Source organism: Balearica regulorum, chromosome Z (genome assembly GCF_011004875.1).
Source record: "Balearica regulorum gibbericeps isolate bBalReg1 chromosome Z, bBalReg1.pri, whole genome shotgun sequence".
Classification (NCBI taxonomy): Eukaryota; Metazoa; Chordata; class Aves; order Gruiformes; family Gruidae; genus Balearica; species Balearica regulorum.
In genome coordinates, this window is record NC_046220.1 from 32,831,191 (window position 1) to 32,849,736 (window position 18,546).

Consider the following 18,546-nt stretch of genomic DNA (forward strand, 5'->3'; position numbering starts at 1 on the left):
GCGTGGGAGCCAGATGCGGGTGGGTGGGATGCTTCTCACGCTCCGGCAAGCGCGGGGTTCCGCAAAAAAGCAAGGCAGCTAGCCCACGCCACCCGTGTCCCACCGGGGGGGGGGGGGGGGGGGGGGGGGGGCCGAGGCGGACATACACAACCCTGCAGCTTGATTTTGGCTGCAGTGTGCACGCCCACATGTAAATCGCCGCGTCCCCGCCCTTCTCCTGCCTGAAGCAGGAGCCGCTGCTGAGCGAAAAGGAAAAACAAAAAAGGGGGGAAGGGGAACAGAAAAGGAGAAAGGAAAAAGAAAAAGGGAAGAATGAAGAAGAGAATAAAAAAAGGAGAGAGGACACCGGAAAAGAGGAGAGTGGAAGAGGAAAACAACCCTCCTGGGCGGCCCCGTCCGTGAAGGGGCGGGCGCCCCCACCGCGGGCAGCTCCCGGCCGCCCTATAAGAGGCGCTGCGGGGCGCGGGCGCCTGGTAGCGGGAGCGGGGCCGGCGCAGGGGCCGGGAGCGCGGAGCGGAGGTGGCGGAGCACGGCTCGGCTCGGCTCGGCTCGGCTCGGCTCGGCTCGGCTGCCCTCGGTACTGACCGCGGCTGCTAGCCGGGGAGGTAGGCGGTAGCGGGGAGGACGCGTCGCGGGCCGCTGTTGGGGGAGGCTTCCCGCTTATCCCCGCTCCGCCCGGAGCAGGCGGCATAAAGCGAGAGGGGAAAAAAAGCAAATAAGTGGGTTTTTTTGTTTTGGTTTGATTTTGTTTTCCGGCGTGGTGCCGCTCGCTGCGCTCAGCGTGTCAGGAGCGTGGCTCAGAGGGTGGCTTGCGGGGCATCGGGAAGGGGCTAAGTGGGTGTTTTTTCATGTCTGCTTACTCTTTTTATAATTCTTTTATTTTAGCTTATCCTGAGCGAAGCGACTCTGACTTGGCAGCGCTCGCGTAGGGTGGCTCACCTTACTGCCGCCTCTTACAGCCCTGGTGGGTGCTAGAAGATAACGGGAGGGTTTTCATCCCCTTCACCCCTATGGGAATCCTGTAAAGTCGTGGGGGAGGAGAGGGGGGCCTTGGGATGAAGGGGGATGTAAAAATAAAAGGTCGATCTGGCTGCTTTTGTGATGGGCAGGAGGTTTAGTTGCATGCAACAAATTTTGCTTCTGCGTGCCAGACTGTTAAGTCTGGACTGCCACATTACAACCTATCATCAGCCCGTTATAAAATACTACTGCTTAGTTCTGGAGGTGTGTGACTGCCCAGATGCTTAAAATTTATCAGGGAAGATACTGCCAGCTATAAATTAAAAGTTCATGTTAGGATGTGTTTTTGTCTTTTTCTAAACATAATCCAGGAGCGTATCCCCTGTGCTCCTCCTTTCCTCCCCTCTAGCTGCTGGGCTTGGAGATTTTAAGGGTATACAAATAACTTACTTGGAGGATCAAAGTTGATCTTTAGTGTGTTTGAATAGATGAACAGACCTTACCGAAGCCAGAGGGATGTAAACATGTGGTTACAAACTTGTGTTAAATTGAAACCTAAAGAGGAGTTGGACTTCTTGAAAGTTATTGATATGGATTAATGCATTAAATTCAATTTGGACATTCCTTTGAAAATAAGGTGGCTCTTGTACAGCATAGAACAGCCATGTCTTGGGGATGTTCCATTAACAAGCAATGGCCAAGCTTGCTGTTGAAAGGTTTTTGTAATTGAGCAGTCTCACTCAGTTTTGAAAGGGGGTCATGGTAGTAAACATTCAGTGCAAATGCTTTTTGTGCTTGGCCCTTGTGGCACAGCATGCCTCCCTAACAAGTGGGAATGGCAATGTATGCTGAGACTTTACTGTAATGCAGATCAGTGCATGGTGATTCTGTGATGCCCGCACAGGTTATTAAGCTAAATGGGTAGTACCTGGGACTCTGCAGTGTGTTACTGATGTAACAGATACAAACCTGGGTGCTGGGTCTTCACTATTCATTGTGCAAATTTGGATTTCAATGCATGTAAGAGTAGTGTGGTACAGTCTGTATCTGGTGTGGTCTGGACAAATAGGGGCAGGTATCTGATGCCTTTGCTCATTACAGAGCACCTTGTTTCTCAAGTAACTGTAATTTGGTAGGGCTGATAATGGTAAGAATTAGAAGTCAATTCTTTGTGAAGTGTTCTGCACTACCAAACTTTAATCCACATAAGAGGTGTATGGTAGAATCTAAGATGAACTTTTGAAATTGAGAATGCCTAGCTTAAAAGTGTCAATTATTATTATTTTTTTAATGCTCATCGTAGGTGGTGTGAGGAGATATCTGCTGACCTCTGAGTGGCAAGAGATCACAACTGCTGTCACCCGGGGTTAGAGAGTAATAATCAAGCAGCTAGCCCCAAGCATTCACAATTATTTTCCTCTGATAAGTTGCTGCTGAAATACTTAGCCATATCATATTTAAGTGAAACAAACACCTTAGGTGCAGCTATGTGGAAGATTTTGGCATTTGCAGGAGCTGTGGTAATCTCTTGGATATAATTTCCAAATTTCCTCTGAATACAGCTGCGCAAGCAGTGTAAGCGGGTATGTTGAAAGCTTCTTAATGGTTTCTTCACCTAGTGAGATTGAGGCATGTTTATAAATCAGTTTGCCAGAGGCAGCTGCTGACAAACCTTTTTTGTAATGCTAAATTTTTTTTAAAAAATAAGTGTAGCCCAGTGCTATTGGTGTGAGCAGAGACTTGCTCCGGCACCAAATTTGACATCTACCGTGACAATGTAGATAAGAGTGGCTCCTAGTGAAATACTGAACTACAGAAAATGAAATGCGATGATTTTCAAAAAAGGTCAGTAAAATTATTTTGGCTTTTGTTCCAGGAGTAGTCTTTTCTCTATCATTCCTTGGGCTGAACTTCCTCCTGGCTGTGCAAGGGTAAAACAGTCTACTGTGATTCAGGAATAAGTCTCAATGACTTGAGGAAAGCAGCTCTGGACCTTCTATTGAAGTTCTGGGCTGATGCATGCAATGTCTTATGTGTTATTCAAGTGTAACATATACAATTCAGAAAGGAAGTCTTCCCTTGCCTTCATCTGTGCAAGCCTGTTGTTTCACCAATGAGTTCACCTGGCAGAGTTAGACCCACAAAGAGAGAGCAAGAGGACGATCAGTCCTGAACTCATCCACCTGTGGCCAAATATGATCAGCTCTGCTAGTGTTTATCATATGCATTGCCCCATGCAGGCACAGTATTTCTTAGGGTGTGATTTCTTCAGAACTTTAATACAGAGTAATTGAAGGTTGCTAGTGAGCCAGTAATGAACCTGCTTCATTTTCCCCCAAGTGCCTGTTCTCTTTTGCTCTCCTCCACTTCGTCCTCCTTGATGGTGCTGGAGTTCACTAACCCAGGATGAGTAATTGAGAACGAACTCCCTCTTTTTGCTTGGTGATTTTTTTCAGCATCCTGTGCTCAGAGTCTTCTCATGGCTTTGAGCTCTGGTGCCAGCACAATGATGACAGGAGCAGAGCAGAAAGGCACCTAGACTACCACTTTGTTTAAGTAACCTTGGAGCAAGCACCCTTGGTGTTTGCATAGGTCTCCTAGGCTGGGCAGCACACCAAATCCTGAAATAAATCTGGAGGCTGTGGCTGGCCACACACCAGTGTGTTTCCATTAGGCTGGTTATTCTTGATCTCTGCTGTGAGAGGGGCTAGAGTCAGAACCTACTGTTTAGTAAAACATGTTTTATTCGTATGACATATTTTCCTTGTTCATCTGAGTCGGCTAGGACTCTACCCATTTTCTCCAGGTCTAACATGGTAGAAATTCAATCTCTTTGAGATTATCTTGTACTTATGCCAGCTGAGGATTTGACTCCTGAACACTTGAAAGTTTTCTGTGTAGTTAACCAGCATGCATATCTGCAGTTACTGATATTAAGAGTATAGATTTAAAATACCATGGTAAGATGCTATGTGTAGTGTTCAAAAGATAATCACAACAAAAAGTTAAAATATTTCATATTCTGTAGCTACATGTCTTTTACTTCTGTTGGTCATAGGAAAGTCTTACAGAGCAACTCAGTATTTTGAACTACTGACTGTCATCAGTACAGAGTACTTTGTTCTCTATTTTTTTGTCTGTTTCCCTAAAATAGGTGAAAGTAAATCTTGTCCTGTCTTTTTTTAACATTTGTCATTAGGAGAAAAAGCGTGAGCTTGTCTCAAGGACCGAGAGCAGGACAGAGTAGGATGGTAAACTGTTGATGCCGCTTTCCTGACACAACAGCTAATGCTGGGGGGGGAAATGGGGGCATTCAGATCTCTCTTCACTGGGTTATTAGTGAAAAAGCTTTATCACAGATTACAAGAATGCACATCCGTTTGAGTGGCATAAATATCCATACACAAGCTGACCTTTTTCCTCTTCTGTTATTTTCTGGAGGAGTGTTGCTTAGCAGAGCTTTATCTAATGCAGTAAGAGATGGGTTTGCATTATGCTAACCTTGTTAGAGAACAATTGGTATTAGACAGAAAAAGGAGAGCAAAAGATCCTTTCCAAGACTGTTCTGGTTTGGGCTAGATAGCAAGGTCATTCTCCAGGGAAGAACAAACAAAGTCAGAGCCTCTGACCACACAGTTCAGAGATCATTCTGGAGGTCTGGTTTCCTTTTTAGCACATGGGCAGGCAGTGCTGTGTGGAAGATAGAAGTGGCCAAAACCTGCTACAGCCCTACTTGCTTGGCTCCCTGAAACGATTTGCTGTTTTACTAGCCCGTTTCCAAGTGAATGGTTGTTACCAGGAGCAGGAAAGCAAACCATGCAACTAGTATTCATTAGCATTATTGCTTGTTAGCTTAATAAAAGCCAAAATTAAGACGTACGAAAGGTCTCGGAGCAGCAGTGGTGGTACCGTTATATGTGATAAGATCAGGACTAGGGACCAGGAGAACCTGGCTCCCAGCACCTGTGCCTGTCTTGTTGTGATGACTTGCCCTGTTTCCTCTTACCTGTTTTCACTATTGTAAGGACAATGAGATGACAAAGGCTTATACTCCTCATGGTAGAAGAGAAAGTGGGTTGTTTTTTTTCTTACCTGTAGCAGGTAACTCATCTTTTTAAAGACTGTGGGCTGTGTTGCTAGTTTTCAGCAACCTGGGTTTAAGTCCCACGGTTTCAGATGTAGCTTCTGCTTTTCCAGGTGAATTTTTGTCCCTTCAAAAGAAATAAGGAAATTATAATATATGTTCTTTTGTCTGAGAGCTGTGTGTATATATACTGATATTCTAGGGTCTACTGATTGCTTTTTTCTTCCCCATATTGTAATTATGTTCCCATAACAAGAGTTTAGCTTACCTGCTGGTAAAAGCAGAGTTAGGACCAAATTTGAATGGATTTTTAAAAAAAAACACAAACCCACGAGAACTCTCCTCATCCAAATAATAAAGCAGCACCAACCTTCTCTGAGCACAGACACACCGACATTTCATTCTGGTAGCAGTACTGGAGTCAAAGTTCAAAATCTACTCCTAAGTGAAGCATTCCTGTTTAATAAACTAAATTGATCTTGCATTTGTGTTTTTGTTCTACCAATGGGCAATGTGCTTATCTAATTTCTTTGTTTTAAATTATTTTAGACAGTTATACTTTATCCTATTAAATTAGAGTAGCAATTCTTAATGCTTTGTTTCCCAGCTCCCTCAAACCTATATTTAAATATTCAGCCTAAAGTAAGCAATAGGAGTTTTTCTGCTGTCTTGGGGGAGATATGGGCCCACTTCCTTTTTCTAGCAAACTGATGCCATCACCTATACACAATCTTCAGATTTCTTCAGATCTTATTTTTCCCAGGTTATTTTTTTGTTCTCCTGATTGCCCTGTCTTCCAGTGCTTCACTCCCAGTTCTTGCAACATGCTTTTGATATATTACTATATACTAAGTCCATATTCCCAATTGTATTTATATATAAAACCAGACATGATTGCAGTCAACTGGATTGTCTGTGGGGAGTATGCTTTGATGCCAGTGGAACTTCCTCACTGAGCACCATTAAGATTATCCTAAGCTCAACAAAAAAAGTGGTCTGAATCCTATATACATTAAAAACTTGCAAAAAGTTTGGTTACATTTCTCTCTTGCAAACTTGTTTTTCTTGGCATTTCATGCCACTTCTGCATGTACCTGAAGTGTGTTCTGTTCTGAGTCTTTTGGCTGAAATTGAGTAGACCACAGCTCTTCACCTGAGTGCTTGTTCCCTTGAAAGTATTGGAGAACACTAATGGAACTCTGTCCTGAACTATTTTGCATCATGAGATATTGCTTAGGACATGAACAAATTCTGTCATCCTTATCTCTTTTAGATTGGTGTGTGATGTTAAAATAGGCATATGTTAGCCTGCTTTGCATGTCTGTCAACTGTTGTGCTGACCCTAAGGTTTGAAGCTTTACCACTGGGGGTATGGGTTGTACAGCTGGAGCTGAAGAATATACAATGTGTAGAATGACTGCTTCCTCTGTGGATCAGGCAAAATGGGGACGATAGGTGCATGCTTTCTGGCAGTGCTCCCAGCTAGCTGCCCTGTGCCACACCTGCCACAGCAGGCACGTGGGCTTCCTTCTTATCGTGTGTGCCAATTATTTTCATATTCTTCTATGAATAACTTTAGAAATAAGTGGTTATTGAACTCTGTGTCAGTTGCCATGATTGATCAGAAATTCATTCCTTTTCATAGCTGATGCTTGCTGCTTTCAAAGGTACTTGGACATCTGTTTATCACTTAAGTGATTTACTAGCTTCCAAATCAATACATTTAGATGGTAGCCATGTGGGAGCTGAGGTCTTGTTCTGAGCCTGTCTATTGTAGGCTTTAAAAGATCAAACTCTGCTCAAGCTGACAATGGCTGCTAAATACCTCCTTTGCCAGCTTGTTGCTTTTTTCAACATGTAATTTCCTTTCATTGTGCTAGAGGCTTTTTCTTGGCTGATGTTTTTCTGTGTACTTCAGGGATATTTTTTTGTTTCATCTGCTGTTACTTATACCTATGCCACAGATCAGTGCAGTTGTGTACGTGTTAAGCTTAACAGCTTATTCTTTATGCCAGTGAATCCCAAAGGCACCACTTGGATGTTTTCTACAGTATAAGCCATGTTGTGTTCTGCTCTATTTTTGAACACGTGCACTGGTTTATGGCATGATGGTGCCAAATGGCAAAGATCAAGAGGAAAATAACAGTAAAGTTTCTTTGGATGTTATATGGCAGGCATACACCTCAAACTGCAGTTTAATCTTGTACTGAGTATAGTTTGTGTCCTTGTCTTCTCCCAAAATGAAAAGCAAGCTACAAAAACAAGATGTAGGAGAAGACATTGCCTTCCAAAAAAAGCCTTACGAATGTGATGGCAAAGCTTGCAAGGCTTGGTAACTTTGCTCAACAGAACATAAAAACATCCCAGTGATGCACCAGCCACTCTGCAGTAGGACTGTGGGGCACCTATCACCATTACACTTTGTTAAACCGTATCTATGGCTACTTTGTCTAAAATGATTCAATGACTAGGATGTGCTGTGTAAAGGGTGGTGGTCAAAAGTGTTTCTGGCCTAACACCCTCTGAGCTTATGGATTTCTTTTAGGAAAAGTTGATGAGACGGATGACTTTCTTGGGGGAGCCCTGCTTTCCTTCTCCCCCTGGAGGCTATGGCCAAGCAGAAAGGTACCTTTTGTAATGTGAAATGCTTCACCCTTTTTCCTAGTTGTGAAGCTAACGTCCTTAAACAGGCTGCGTCATCAGCTGGAAAATGTAACTGGGGCTGTTTAGCACAGCTTTTTGCAGACTGTGTACTGATGATACTATAGTTGCTCAGAGATCAAAGCTTAATGGCATGAATTGAGCTCAAATGTCGCAATTATTATTTTAGCAGGATGTTCTATTATTTCTAGATTCTGCTAGAGAAAAGCTCATTCTTTGAGAGCCAAAAAAAAATCTAATATGGACTATGGATTTTTGGACATTGGCCGTGATAAAGCAAATCAGCTTTTGTGTTTGCTTTTTCCAGAGAATGGACTAGATTTTGGCTTTTTTTGTTGTATGGAGAAAGTAGAGGTGTAATGTTGAAAGTTGAAATGCTTCACATATTTCACAAGCTTCCAGTGGAAGCTGGCTTTTCTTGGGGTTTTTTTTGGGTGGGTTTTTTTGGGTGGGGTTTTTTGTTTTTTTTTTTTTTTTGTAAAATAGATGACTACATTTCATCTTGAGTGATATACTCTACATTTAAGCAATTCCGCTTGCTGAAATGCATGTTACATCTCTTGCACTGCCTTTCTTTGGGTCAGTCCAGCTGTGGTGCGTGCAAGCTCAACTTCTTCCATTGCATTGGAGCTGCACTTGTTTTCACCAATGAGCTTTTTGAGCACGCTAGAAGTAATGAGAACCAGTTGTTGGGGTCATTCTGGTAGGCAGACATTCTCCTGTGACCTGGGACAGGTTTTTAAAAGTTGGCATGTGGTATCACATGGGAAGATTATAAAACACCAGCAATTTCTGAAAATGTGGCTTTGTGTCAGTGTCTAAGGAGGCACTGAGGACAATTTGCATTACAGAGTAATTTGTAAGCTAGCGCTTGGCAATTTGGGGAAACTGCCCCATACAGTTTATTTGTGATTGTTAGGGATGGGCCCCCCTGGGGCCTAGAAATACATCTTAGGAATTTGGCTTTGACAGAAGAAGGAAGACAGATACTCTGAAGGGTTCAGGGCCAGGGATTTCAGTGCTCATTATGTTAGTTCTGGGCAAGGTCTTTCAAAATGGTTGTCTGCTCAGCTGTTGATAGTGAAGTATTCAGAAAGACTCAGCATGTAATATACTGATTTTTGAAAAATCCATTCGCTCAGTCCTAGCGCTGAGGCTAGATACCTTTAGAAACTCCTTACCGTTTTGCCTAAATAGTTGGGAAGCCAGATTTCTGCCCCTAATATCCCATTATATAGTTCTAACTTGCCAGAGCAAGGTCCAGGCTCCCTTCTCTGTGCTGTACCTACTGCAGCAGGCAGAACCTAGTCTCGGGCTTGGGTTGCATCACTAATCCTTTTAATAGCAGCAGTTAAAGCAGGTTGTGAATAGGCATTTTCTTGTCAACTTGTGCTAAAAGAAGTCATTTTCCATTGGTTGTCTCCAATCTTCTGTGAGGTTGGGCCCCCTTAGACAACAGAGCGAAGTAGTTTATTTCAGTGTTTGGTAGCTGTGTGCATGCTGCCTTAAGGGCCCTGCGGATGAGTGAGATACCTGGCGTCTCAGTTTTGTCTGGACCAGAGGTGGCAGGTCACTAGAAGGATTCCATGAGACCTTTTGTCAGCTGCCCAATGCTTTGGTACTATCTTTTGTTAGTTTTACAAAACTTGACGTGCTCCTCAAGGATGGAAAATGAATCAAACTGCTTGGGGATTATCATGAAGCTGGATCTTAGAGTGCTTCTGTCGTGTAAATCATTGTTATTTAGAGGGCAGATGGATGGCCGCATTGAAAGCAATGTACTAGTTGCTTTCAGTATTAGTAAGCTCTGAAGAACAAGGCCAGCACCTGTTTACTACCAAACCTAAGGCCAAGTAGTCAGTGTGTGTAGAGTGATGTAAACTAGTAGTGGATCTTGCCAAGAATTGCTACCCACATATTGTTGTTTGTGGTCCTGATTAAATTCTTGCCTGCTGACCCAGAAGGTCTCCAATCACATTGTTGGTAACAAGGAGTTGGTGTAAACTCTGTGACATGACCTGGGAGATCTTGAAGAAGAAAGCACTTCTTGCTGAATGAATTTTTAGATGGGGTAGGAAACTGGGTGTCTGATACTTATTTGGCAAATGGGAGAGAAATGGAAGCCCTCTGTGGGGAGCTTACGAAAGACTTGCTTTTTGTGTCTGTGTGGCTCCACTGATAATGACCCTGTGTCCCAGGCAGCAGGCTGTAGGTTCAAAGCTCACACACCTGCTGCTGATCCTGCATTGCTTGTAATTGCTGTGGAGTCTAGCAGTGCTCAAACCAGGAGACAGTTGTGTGGGATCTGCTGGTTATATTCTCGTCTCTTTGCTTTGCTTGTGTCCTCAGGTGAGTTGCTTGAACTCTCTGGGCTGCTAACACTTCTCATGGCACCTTTTTGTAACTTAGTTCAGACTCATTAGGTTAAAAGATGACTTTAAAAGAGCAATACTGTTATTCCTATAAAAGTATAATTGTTTAGATGGCAGTCTCCCCTCTTTCCTAGAGCTCCAGTAGATGTTTGATTTCTCGAAAATTTTAGACATGGGAATGCCAGACTTGCTCCTGTGGGTTTTGCAAGTTTTGTGTTAATTGTTTTGATTGTAGAATGGACATTATTTCTGTTTCTTTATCCACTGGCTGTTTCTACTGTGGATAATGTCTCCAACTAGACCTCTAGCAGCAGGATAAAAAAAAAAAGATGGCCTTTGTCCACAGCTGCTCTTTGTCTAGCCTAATCCCAACAGAGTTGGGATCAATGCTCTTTTTCCTCCTCCTTTGGTCTCTTTTGAAGTTGCATAGACGCAAAGTGCTTCCTTTCTGGGAATTGTGGAAGTGTTCTCCACATACTTGTGCCTTGAGGCTTCTTCTATCCTTGCACAGTCATAGGTTGTACAAAGCGGGATGTAGTTGTGTAAGAGTAAGTCACTTGGCTGTAGCTACTATGCTGGAAGAAGCAAAATCCTGGTGCTCTGCAGAGAAGTGATCAAGATGCTAGACCTTGATTTGGGAGATGTGGATTTAATTTGGACTCCTAGCTTAACCTGCGCTTCTGTTATCCAAATGCCTATCTAGGCCAGTAATTCTCTGATAGTTTGTCTTGTCTGAGTCAAAATGTCAGTTCATGAGGCAGACACTTCTGTCCTGCCTTGGTGTTCACAGACCTCATGGGGACCTGCTCTCAACTGATGGCACTTGGAGCACTGGGGGACTTTGGCCTCAGATCTGGACTTTGCAGAGTTGACATGGCTTATGATATTACTTGGTCCACCTAATACAGTCTGATACTGCCTAAAGGAAATGAAATGTTAAGACATTTCTCAGCATTACTGAAGAGGACTATATTTCTGCTGAAATCTGGTGTTTGTGCTTCAGTTGCCCCTTTTCTTCCAAAGTCAGTCTTGTTTGACTTGATACATACATAGGCAAAAAAAAATTGGAGTTAAGCAGATTATAACTTTTCATCTGAGGCAGAAAGCATAAAATGCTATACCATGTCCCCTCATGGGAAAGGAACATCACTGGCTCTTGTAGTTCAAACTGATGCTGTGTCCACCAAATGCTTTCTTCCCCTCATAAGCACATCATCTCTAGATATTAGATTGATACTCTCCATGGCTGCTTGGTCTGTGGAGAGCTGCCAGTGGTGATAGCTTTTGTGATGTTGAAATCTGACAGAGAACAGGACAGAGGCCACTAACTGGTTTCATGGAGGAACCTTCAACAACTAGTAAAAACTCTTAGCTCTACTGACCAGGACTGGGTTTAAACCATTGTTGGAGAAATAAAGGGTCTGTAGCCTGTTGCCAGAATCCTGAAATGTTCCAGTCTCATAAGGTTTGATAAGTTTGCTTTGTTCCCTGACTAAATAGTGATTTCTTCTCTAGGGGAAAGGTTTTTTTCGTCCCCAAAAGAAAGCAAACAGCTGCATTGTTTGCAGAAAGCTGCTTTTGAAGGCCGTTCTATGTTTACTTAGTACAGACACCAGCCACGGGGGTGGGGAATTGATTCTCTGCCACTTAAGCTTTTTTCCTCTTTAAATCTACAGCTGTAAAAATACATGGCTTTGTATTTAAGATGAATTGGGTCTGGAGACTCTTGGCATACCAGCTAATGGACTTTTCAACAGCCATTCTATTTCCAAGTAATGGGTAGTACTGATCTAGAAAGAAAGGGTTGGTGAAGGTATGTGTTTCAATGCCAGCGTTTTCAGAGGTTGCCCTATAGCCTAACTTTCTGTTAGAGAAATTTTCTGAATTGTACACTGGGATGGAATTGCAGCCCTGTGGGTCTGGAGGCCATGTAAGGTTTCTGTGGCGGGGGGGAAATGTTATGCGCAGGGAGTCTTCTGAAAGGCAGGCTGTGGGACAAGCATGTGGACCCTGTACTTTAATTGTGCTGGTAGGTGTAGCGGTTGCTGGTCTGAATGAGTAGAGAAGGTCTTGATCTGGTGATGGAACTTTGCTAGCCCCAGGCCAGATCAGGAGATAGATGCAAATCGCTCTTCATCTCCTCCCAGTTCGCTGATGTCCACTGATTTTTGCAAGCTGAAGAAGGTTTTTGGTAGTTCTAAGTATAAACTTCTTCCTAGGAAGAGACTGGGAGTAACTGCATCAAAAGATCTGGGGATGTATTTGGATGTCTTTTATTACTTGATCCCCTCTGTGTGTTTTTTGTCTGGAATTGGGAAAACTTGAGACGCCTAACAAATAGTACATTCCATGTGCACAAGTCTGACATGTTGGTAGAATGTGCAGGGACCTCTGTGTACTGGATCCCCACCATTTATTTGCTGGCTAAATATAAAATGGCTTCTTAATCCTTACTTTTTCTCGGCTGGCTGGTTAACTGAACGCTTATTGCTGTACCTACGTGTTGCATAGGGCATAGGCCTGGACTCAGGATGTCATTCCAAACACACATTGCTTTTTTCAATTATCAAACAGACCCTTCTGATGGTATCTGTTTACTTATGGTAAGGTGGCAGTTTCAGTTTGCACCAGAGCTACTGGACAGCTGCCAGGTGTACCCTGAAGTTGTAGGCAATTTGAGTCTCCCCTGGTGTGCTCCATATGGTCTGAGTTGTGCTGTTGTGTTGCATCTGTTGCTGAAGAGGTGGAGAAATCCTGAAGCAGAGCTAGACAAAAATAGGCTTCTGAGTGATGAAGAGAAGTAAGCCTCATGCCTCTAGGCTTAAATTTGCTGTATATTGGTATCTACCTCTATGGGAAAACTTGCAGTGTTCACACAATGAAAAGGCTGGATGTCTTACACAAAGATCTCTCCATAACTAAGTTGCGCTAATTGTTGCAGTTGGGGAATTCTTCCTACTTTAACAGAGTAAGTGCTTTAAAAAAGCACGAGATTGCACTTCAAAATGACGGGTCCAGTATGGGCAGGTATAAATCCTCATTCTCTTTAGCAGAGCTGTGTTGCTCTACATCACAGAAAACTTATGCTATGGTGATGAATTCATGCAGCTCCTCTTCTAGACGGAAACAGTATTGCTGCTTTAGATGGTTCTGGGTAAATGTCAGGAGTGATTACTGATAGCTACTGTTAGCTCACAACATCTTAGGTGAAACACAAAAGCCTGCACTGGAAACTAGCTGGTGTTTGTGTGTTTTGGCACTGCAGTGCTAAATGGCAAGTTGGATTTCCCAGCTGTGTTGAAGTGGAAATACAGATGGACTTCAGCTGTATTTCACTCAACTGAGCTGGGAGTGTAGGGTCTGTCAGTTTTATGCATCTCTGGCTTGTAATTCTTGCCTTTTGTCAGCTGGAAGAACATCTGAAAGGGTGCTAACCCATTTTCTTCTGAGATTCTTAGTTTGCAGAACACTTTCTGATGCATTAGTAATTCAGACAGGTCTAGTTAACTTGTATCAGCAGTGAAGGAAATGTATCAGCTTCTCTGGATCAAAATCAGAGGCATCTCTAGGCATCAGCAAACCTGTGTACCCAGTCTGTAATAGATACTGGGGCAGAATATGTCTTCAAAGCTGTCACCCCAGCACAGTTGGAAGAAGAGCTGGGCACGGTTCAGGTTTTGTGCTCTTGGTGAATAATCCAGTGTTAGGCTCTGCCTCCTAGTTTAATGTTGGGACTTCACTAGTAGTGCCTACTGGCACTGGGCCAGGTTTTCCAGTCTTCATGTACAGTCTTTACAAATCAGTGTTTTTGCTTCATTTGAAACTTGTATCCATGCAAACTGGCCTTACTTGAAGGCCAGCACACTTGCTTTGCTCCAAGTAAAGTTTAGCTGAACTCCAGATAGCTGGTGTCCAAGCAGTTGGCCATAGCTGAGGAGTCCTGGCTGCACAGGCTTCCGCTGATCAGCTGAGATGTGTTAAATGATCAAATACGTGCCCTTATCTCACTACCATTTAGACAGTGCAGTGTGAACCCTACAACCTCTACAGCGCAATATTTCTGTGTTCTGGATCCTGCAGACTGACTGCAATTGCGAGGGACCAATGTCTAGATTTTCATTGATGTGGGTTAAACCAACTACCCCATGATTAGCTCAAACATCCCACAAACTGCTTCAAATTTTATTCTGCCTCTGTGCAGGGTATTAAGGCACAGGAGCTGGTTGTATTTCTATTGACAGTGTCAAAGGTCTCTGGCTGTTCCCGGGATCCTTCCTGCACTCTTCCTGTGGTAATTTATACTCTTGGATTTTAGTCTTTAGCTGTAATTGCTGGAAAACATTGGGAAGTAGTTTGTTGCAGACAGTTGACATTTTTATAGAGGGGAGGGATATGGGGTGGGTACTCTGCACACCCATCTGAAGATAAAATTTGTTGCATAACAGTGATTGTAGAAGGTTGTGCAGTCTTTTCCTGTGCTCTACTTCTGTATGCCAAACTTGCCCTGTGGCTGCAGGATTGTGCTCAGGCAGAAGGGCTTACACTTTGTGGCACACTGGAGAGTGCAGTAAAGCAAATGTAGGTCTGTGACCCACAGACCAGTATCTTGCAAAAAAAAGGCTTGAACAGAGCAATGCTCCTGGTGTTCTGTGAAGGATTTTTGCACCACATTGGTCACTGAGCACCTGTGCACTATGTGAGTAGCAATCCAGGTTGCTCAGTAGGGCGAGTAAAAACATTGTTGCCAAATCCACTGAATCCTGACCAGAAATGCATCAGTGGAGCGGTACAAAGGAGGGGTGATAGTATTCCCTACTTAGTTTCTTCTCTGGGTTACATGTTAATTAGAGATTTCAATGTGTAATCTGACATGCAGAGGAGATGCTGCAAAGCCCCCCTTTATTCAAGCCTGTAACCAAAGGTATGCTTTGGGTCCATGAGCATGTGTGCACTGTCCTCAGCAGCCAGGACTTGTCCTTTGAGATTGTCCACAAAGGGCAGGTTTTTTCCTGCTGTGGATGTGCTATTAGCCTGTCAAGTGTCTGCCTCTCAGCATGTCTGGGACTTCACCATCTACCAGCCAGAAGTGCATGCAGCTGGAATGTGTTAGTGTCAGGGGGCTCCAACCAGCAGGAAGCACTGGGCAGGGAAGGAAGGTTCTCCTGTCAGATCACTTGGGCACACTTCTGTGAAGACAAGCATCTGTAGAGGTCACATCACTCAATTATGGCAGTACCTAGCAGAAGTTAATGATCCCATGCTGACAGTACACTTAGCTATCTGTGTGCTGACGTGAGGCTCAATTTGTAGTTTTTTGTAGAGGCATCTGTTATTGTTCTTTGCTTCCGTGCACTGGCATTAAGAAGCGCTGTTGTGCTACTACAGTGCAATTATTTGTAGAACTCAGTGTAATGGGTTTAATTGTTTTTGTTAGTCATGTTAGGGAAATTTTTTTGTAACACAGACGTAATTATTAGAGACAAGTTTTTTAATCTGCAAGTCATTGAAATAATGGAATTTTTTTTTTTTTTGGATGAGACTTAAAGGCCACAAGTGTTCATTAACTCAAAGCTCATGTCCAGAATTGCCATTTATCATCTAGTCTTACTCCAGTGTAGGACTGGTCAGAGCATTTCCTGAGGAAGCCTTATGTTCCTAGCACATTTATGGATTTTGGAAACTTTTTCAATGCAGTTGCAATCAGGCATGCAACTCTGAATCCTTGGGTTAGGGTACTGGTATGTGGGACACTAGAATCAAAAACGTATGTTCCCAGCTTAACAGATGTTGGAGGGAATGGTGCTCTCACTGTGTGTTTGAATAGGCTGCTAGCTGTCCGGTTAACACTGAGCCTGTCAACAGAGTGTATTTGAGTACATAAATCGGAATTAATTTTATGTGGATTAGCTAAATTCCTGTGTGGATGCTTACTCAGAATGAAAATACTCTTAATATGAAGTGGCTTAAACTCAAAAGTAAATTGAGCTATGCCAAATTAATTCTGGAAAAAAAGGTTTAATGAGCTTTAGTACATTAAACTTCACCTTTCCATTTGATTGATTCTTCCTGGAAGTCTGTGTGTACCCAAGCCTATCCCATGCTATTATTAATAGCCACCAAAGAGACAAATGTGTTTTTCAACCCTTTATACTTTCTTATGCTCTCACAAGGTGTGTATACCAAATACACCCAGTTCACAGCAGTGTTGGAGGCTAGGTGGTTGCAAGACCTGACACTGACTCAACAGCAATTTTCCATTCACTTTATTCAAATATGAATGGCTGCAGGGTCATTCTTAGTCACCTTCAAGTAAATGGACATTTCTCCCTTGTCTGCTAATTGCAGAGCATTTTCTTCTGCAAGTGATGTTGACTGGACTTCAAAACAAAGGCTTTCCTAATTTGACAGCAGGCTTTTCACCATTATAAAAGTAAATATGTAAAGCTTTTAAAAAAAAAAAAAAAAAAAAGAGTTGAATTGTACAGCTCAATCTCATTTGGGGGTCTCTAAATCAGCTTTCAAAGCCTGTGATTTTTTTCCCCTTTCTGGGCTGTTCTTACTCTTGGAATTTTTGGGCAGAAAGGAGGGAAATTGTCCTGTGGGTATTGCATTGTTCTGTGCCTTGGAGCTCCGAGGTAATAGACGGTGAGTCTAAATCTGAGCTTATTGAGACCCAGGAGACTTGGCTAGAGTGCATGAGGCAGTGGTGGGGAGTACCATGGGGGGCTGCAGGGTCACCTGGGATGATAGAGTGCAGCCTCTGCCTTTCCCTTGTCTTATTGCATTTTCTGTTCTGATGCAGCTTTTCCTTTTCAACCCTTTTTTTCTTCCTGCCTCCCCTGCCTTAGTTAATGCCCAGCCACAACGTCTCTGCTGTGTACTGCCACTGCTGCTGCACAAAGGGAGCTCCTAGGCTTTTCTGAAGGAAGATGACTTTCTGGACACAGCTGGCATTGCTGCTATGGAAGAACTTCACCTACAGAAAAAGACAGACTGTAAGTATTAGCCAAAGGGCTGTTTGAGGTCTAAACTGTAGCCTTTAAACTTATTTTTCAAGCAAAACAAGGAAAAATGCTGTATCTTGATGTCTTATGTCTAGCGGTCCCTGGTAGAGCAACTGGTCTGCCTATGGAAAGACTTGATTTAAATTGAAGAGTGGTGGGTGGACAGAAACCAGAGGGCTTGGAGGTGCTGAAGACTTCTGTCCTGAATCCCAGTGAACACTTCCAGGGATGGGGCATCCACAACTTCTCTGGGCAACCTGTTCCACTGCCTCACCACCCTCACAGTGAAGAATTTCTTCCTAACATCTAATCTAAATGTACCACTCTTCAGTTTAAAGCCAGAAAGGGTGCACGACTGCTGTATGCAGCCAGGATGATGTAAACTGAAAAACTGTGCTGTGATCTGCTCTGCAGGTAGGGCATTGCCAAACTGCAGGAGTATGCGCTTGGGTCTATAAGCTTTTGAATTCTGCAAGCTACAACAGCAGCAACAAAATTCTGCCATTTCCTAATAGCAGAAGTGGTGGAAGCAATAGGAGGCACCTTCAGTGGGAGAGAACCCAAGCCTGTCATGTAACTTTGCAACAGGAAGTGTAGTTTAAATGACTGGCATGAGGTGTCTTACCAGCATGGAGACAAATCCAGGTAACTGCTGGTTTTCTACCAAGGTGCATTTTGATTTAGTTTCTGTGCTAGCCTCACCATCTGTTAGCAGTGTGGGAATGTACTTGTTCTGATAGACAATACACAACAAGAGTTTCTCCTTGTGACAATGGCACAGGAGCATGAATCCAGTTTGGTGTTCTTGAGGTTCTTCTGCCTTTACATTAATGAGACTCCACAGGATGCTGTAACTGCTGCAGACAGCCAAAAGCCAGAGAAAACATGGTATTTTCCCTCCAGGGATTTAGGGGATAACTGTGTTGGACAAGGGCATGTGTTGTACAACAGGCTGGTACAGAGGATCTCTCCTGTTAGATCTGGCCTTGAGGAGGTATGAGTGGGGAACGTGAAGGGAGCATGAGTTACCAAGGTGGTGGTGTCTGATAAGCTTTCTGAACCCTGCAAATGTCTGGGTGCTTGCCAGCTAGATGGGGCCAAGTCGTTTTAGAAACTGGGAGTCACAAGGGAGAGGAGGCTACCATACTGACAGAGACAGTCTTTGAAGTCTTTGCTCAGGTGTCTGAGGCTTGTTTTCATAGGACTTGTCCAGTGAATTCACAGGTGGAATTAGTCCATTCCTAAATAAAGCCAGACAAAGGGAGCTCATGGCATCTTTGAGTTTTCTTCCAGTTACAGAGCTGCCAGTGATGGCAGGAATTTCTGTGTGATTTGAATGTTTTTATCCTTACCCCAGGAGCCTTGATCTCCTGGGACAGCACTGCTCAGCTGAGAAGCTGCAGGCTGTGCCAGCCACAAGGAGTGAGGCTGGCTGTTCTCTGGACGTATGGGCCAGCATTCTGAC

At 43.5% G+C, this 18,546-nt stretch overlaps 1 protein-coding gene across 1 annotated transcript in view; it reads left to right on the forward strand.

Annotated features, from left to right (window-relative positions):
- The first annotated feature begins 224 nt into the window (after positions 1 to 224).
- Positions 225 to 18,546, forward strand: part of ABCA1 (ATP binding cassette subfamily A member 1) — a 97,389-nt gene continuing 79,067 nt past the window's right edge. The window contains exons 1-2 of the mRNA XM_075740859.1: positions 225 to 605; positions 16,926 to 17,072. Of these exons, the coding sequence (XP_075596974.1) occupies positions 17,007 to 17,072 (66 nt within the window). The 5' untranslated portion in view covers positions 225 to 605; positions 16,926 to 17,006. The remainder of the gene's footprint in view (positions 606 to 16,925; positions 17,073 to 18,546) is intronic.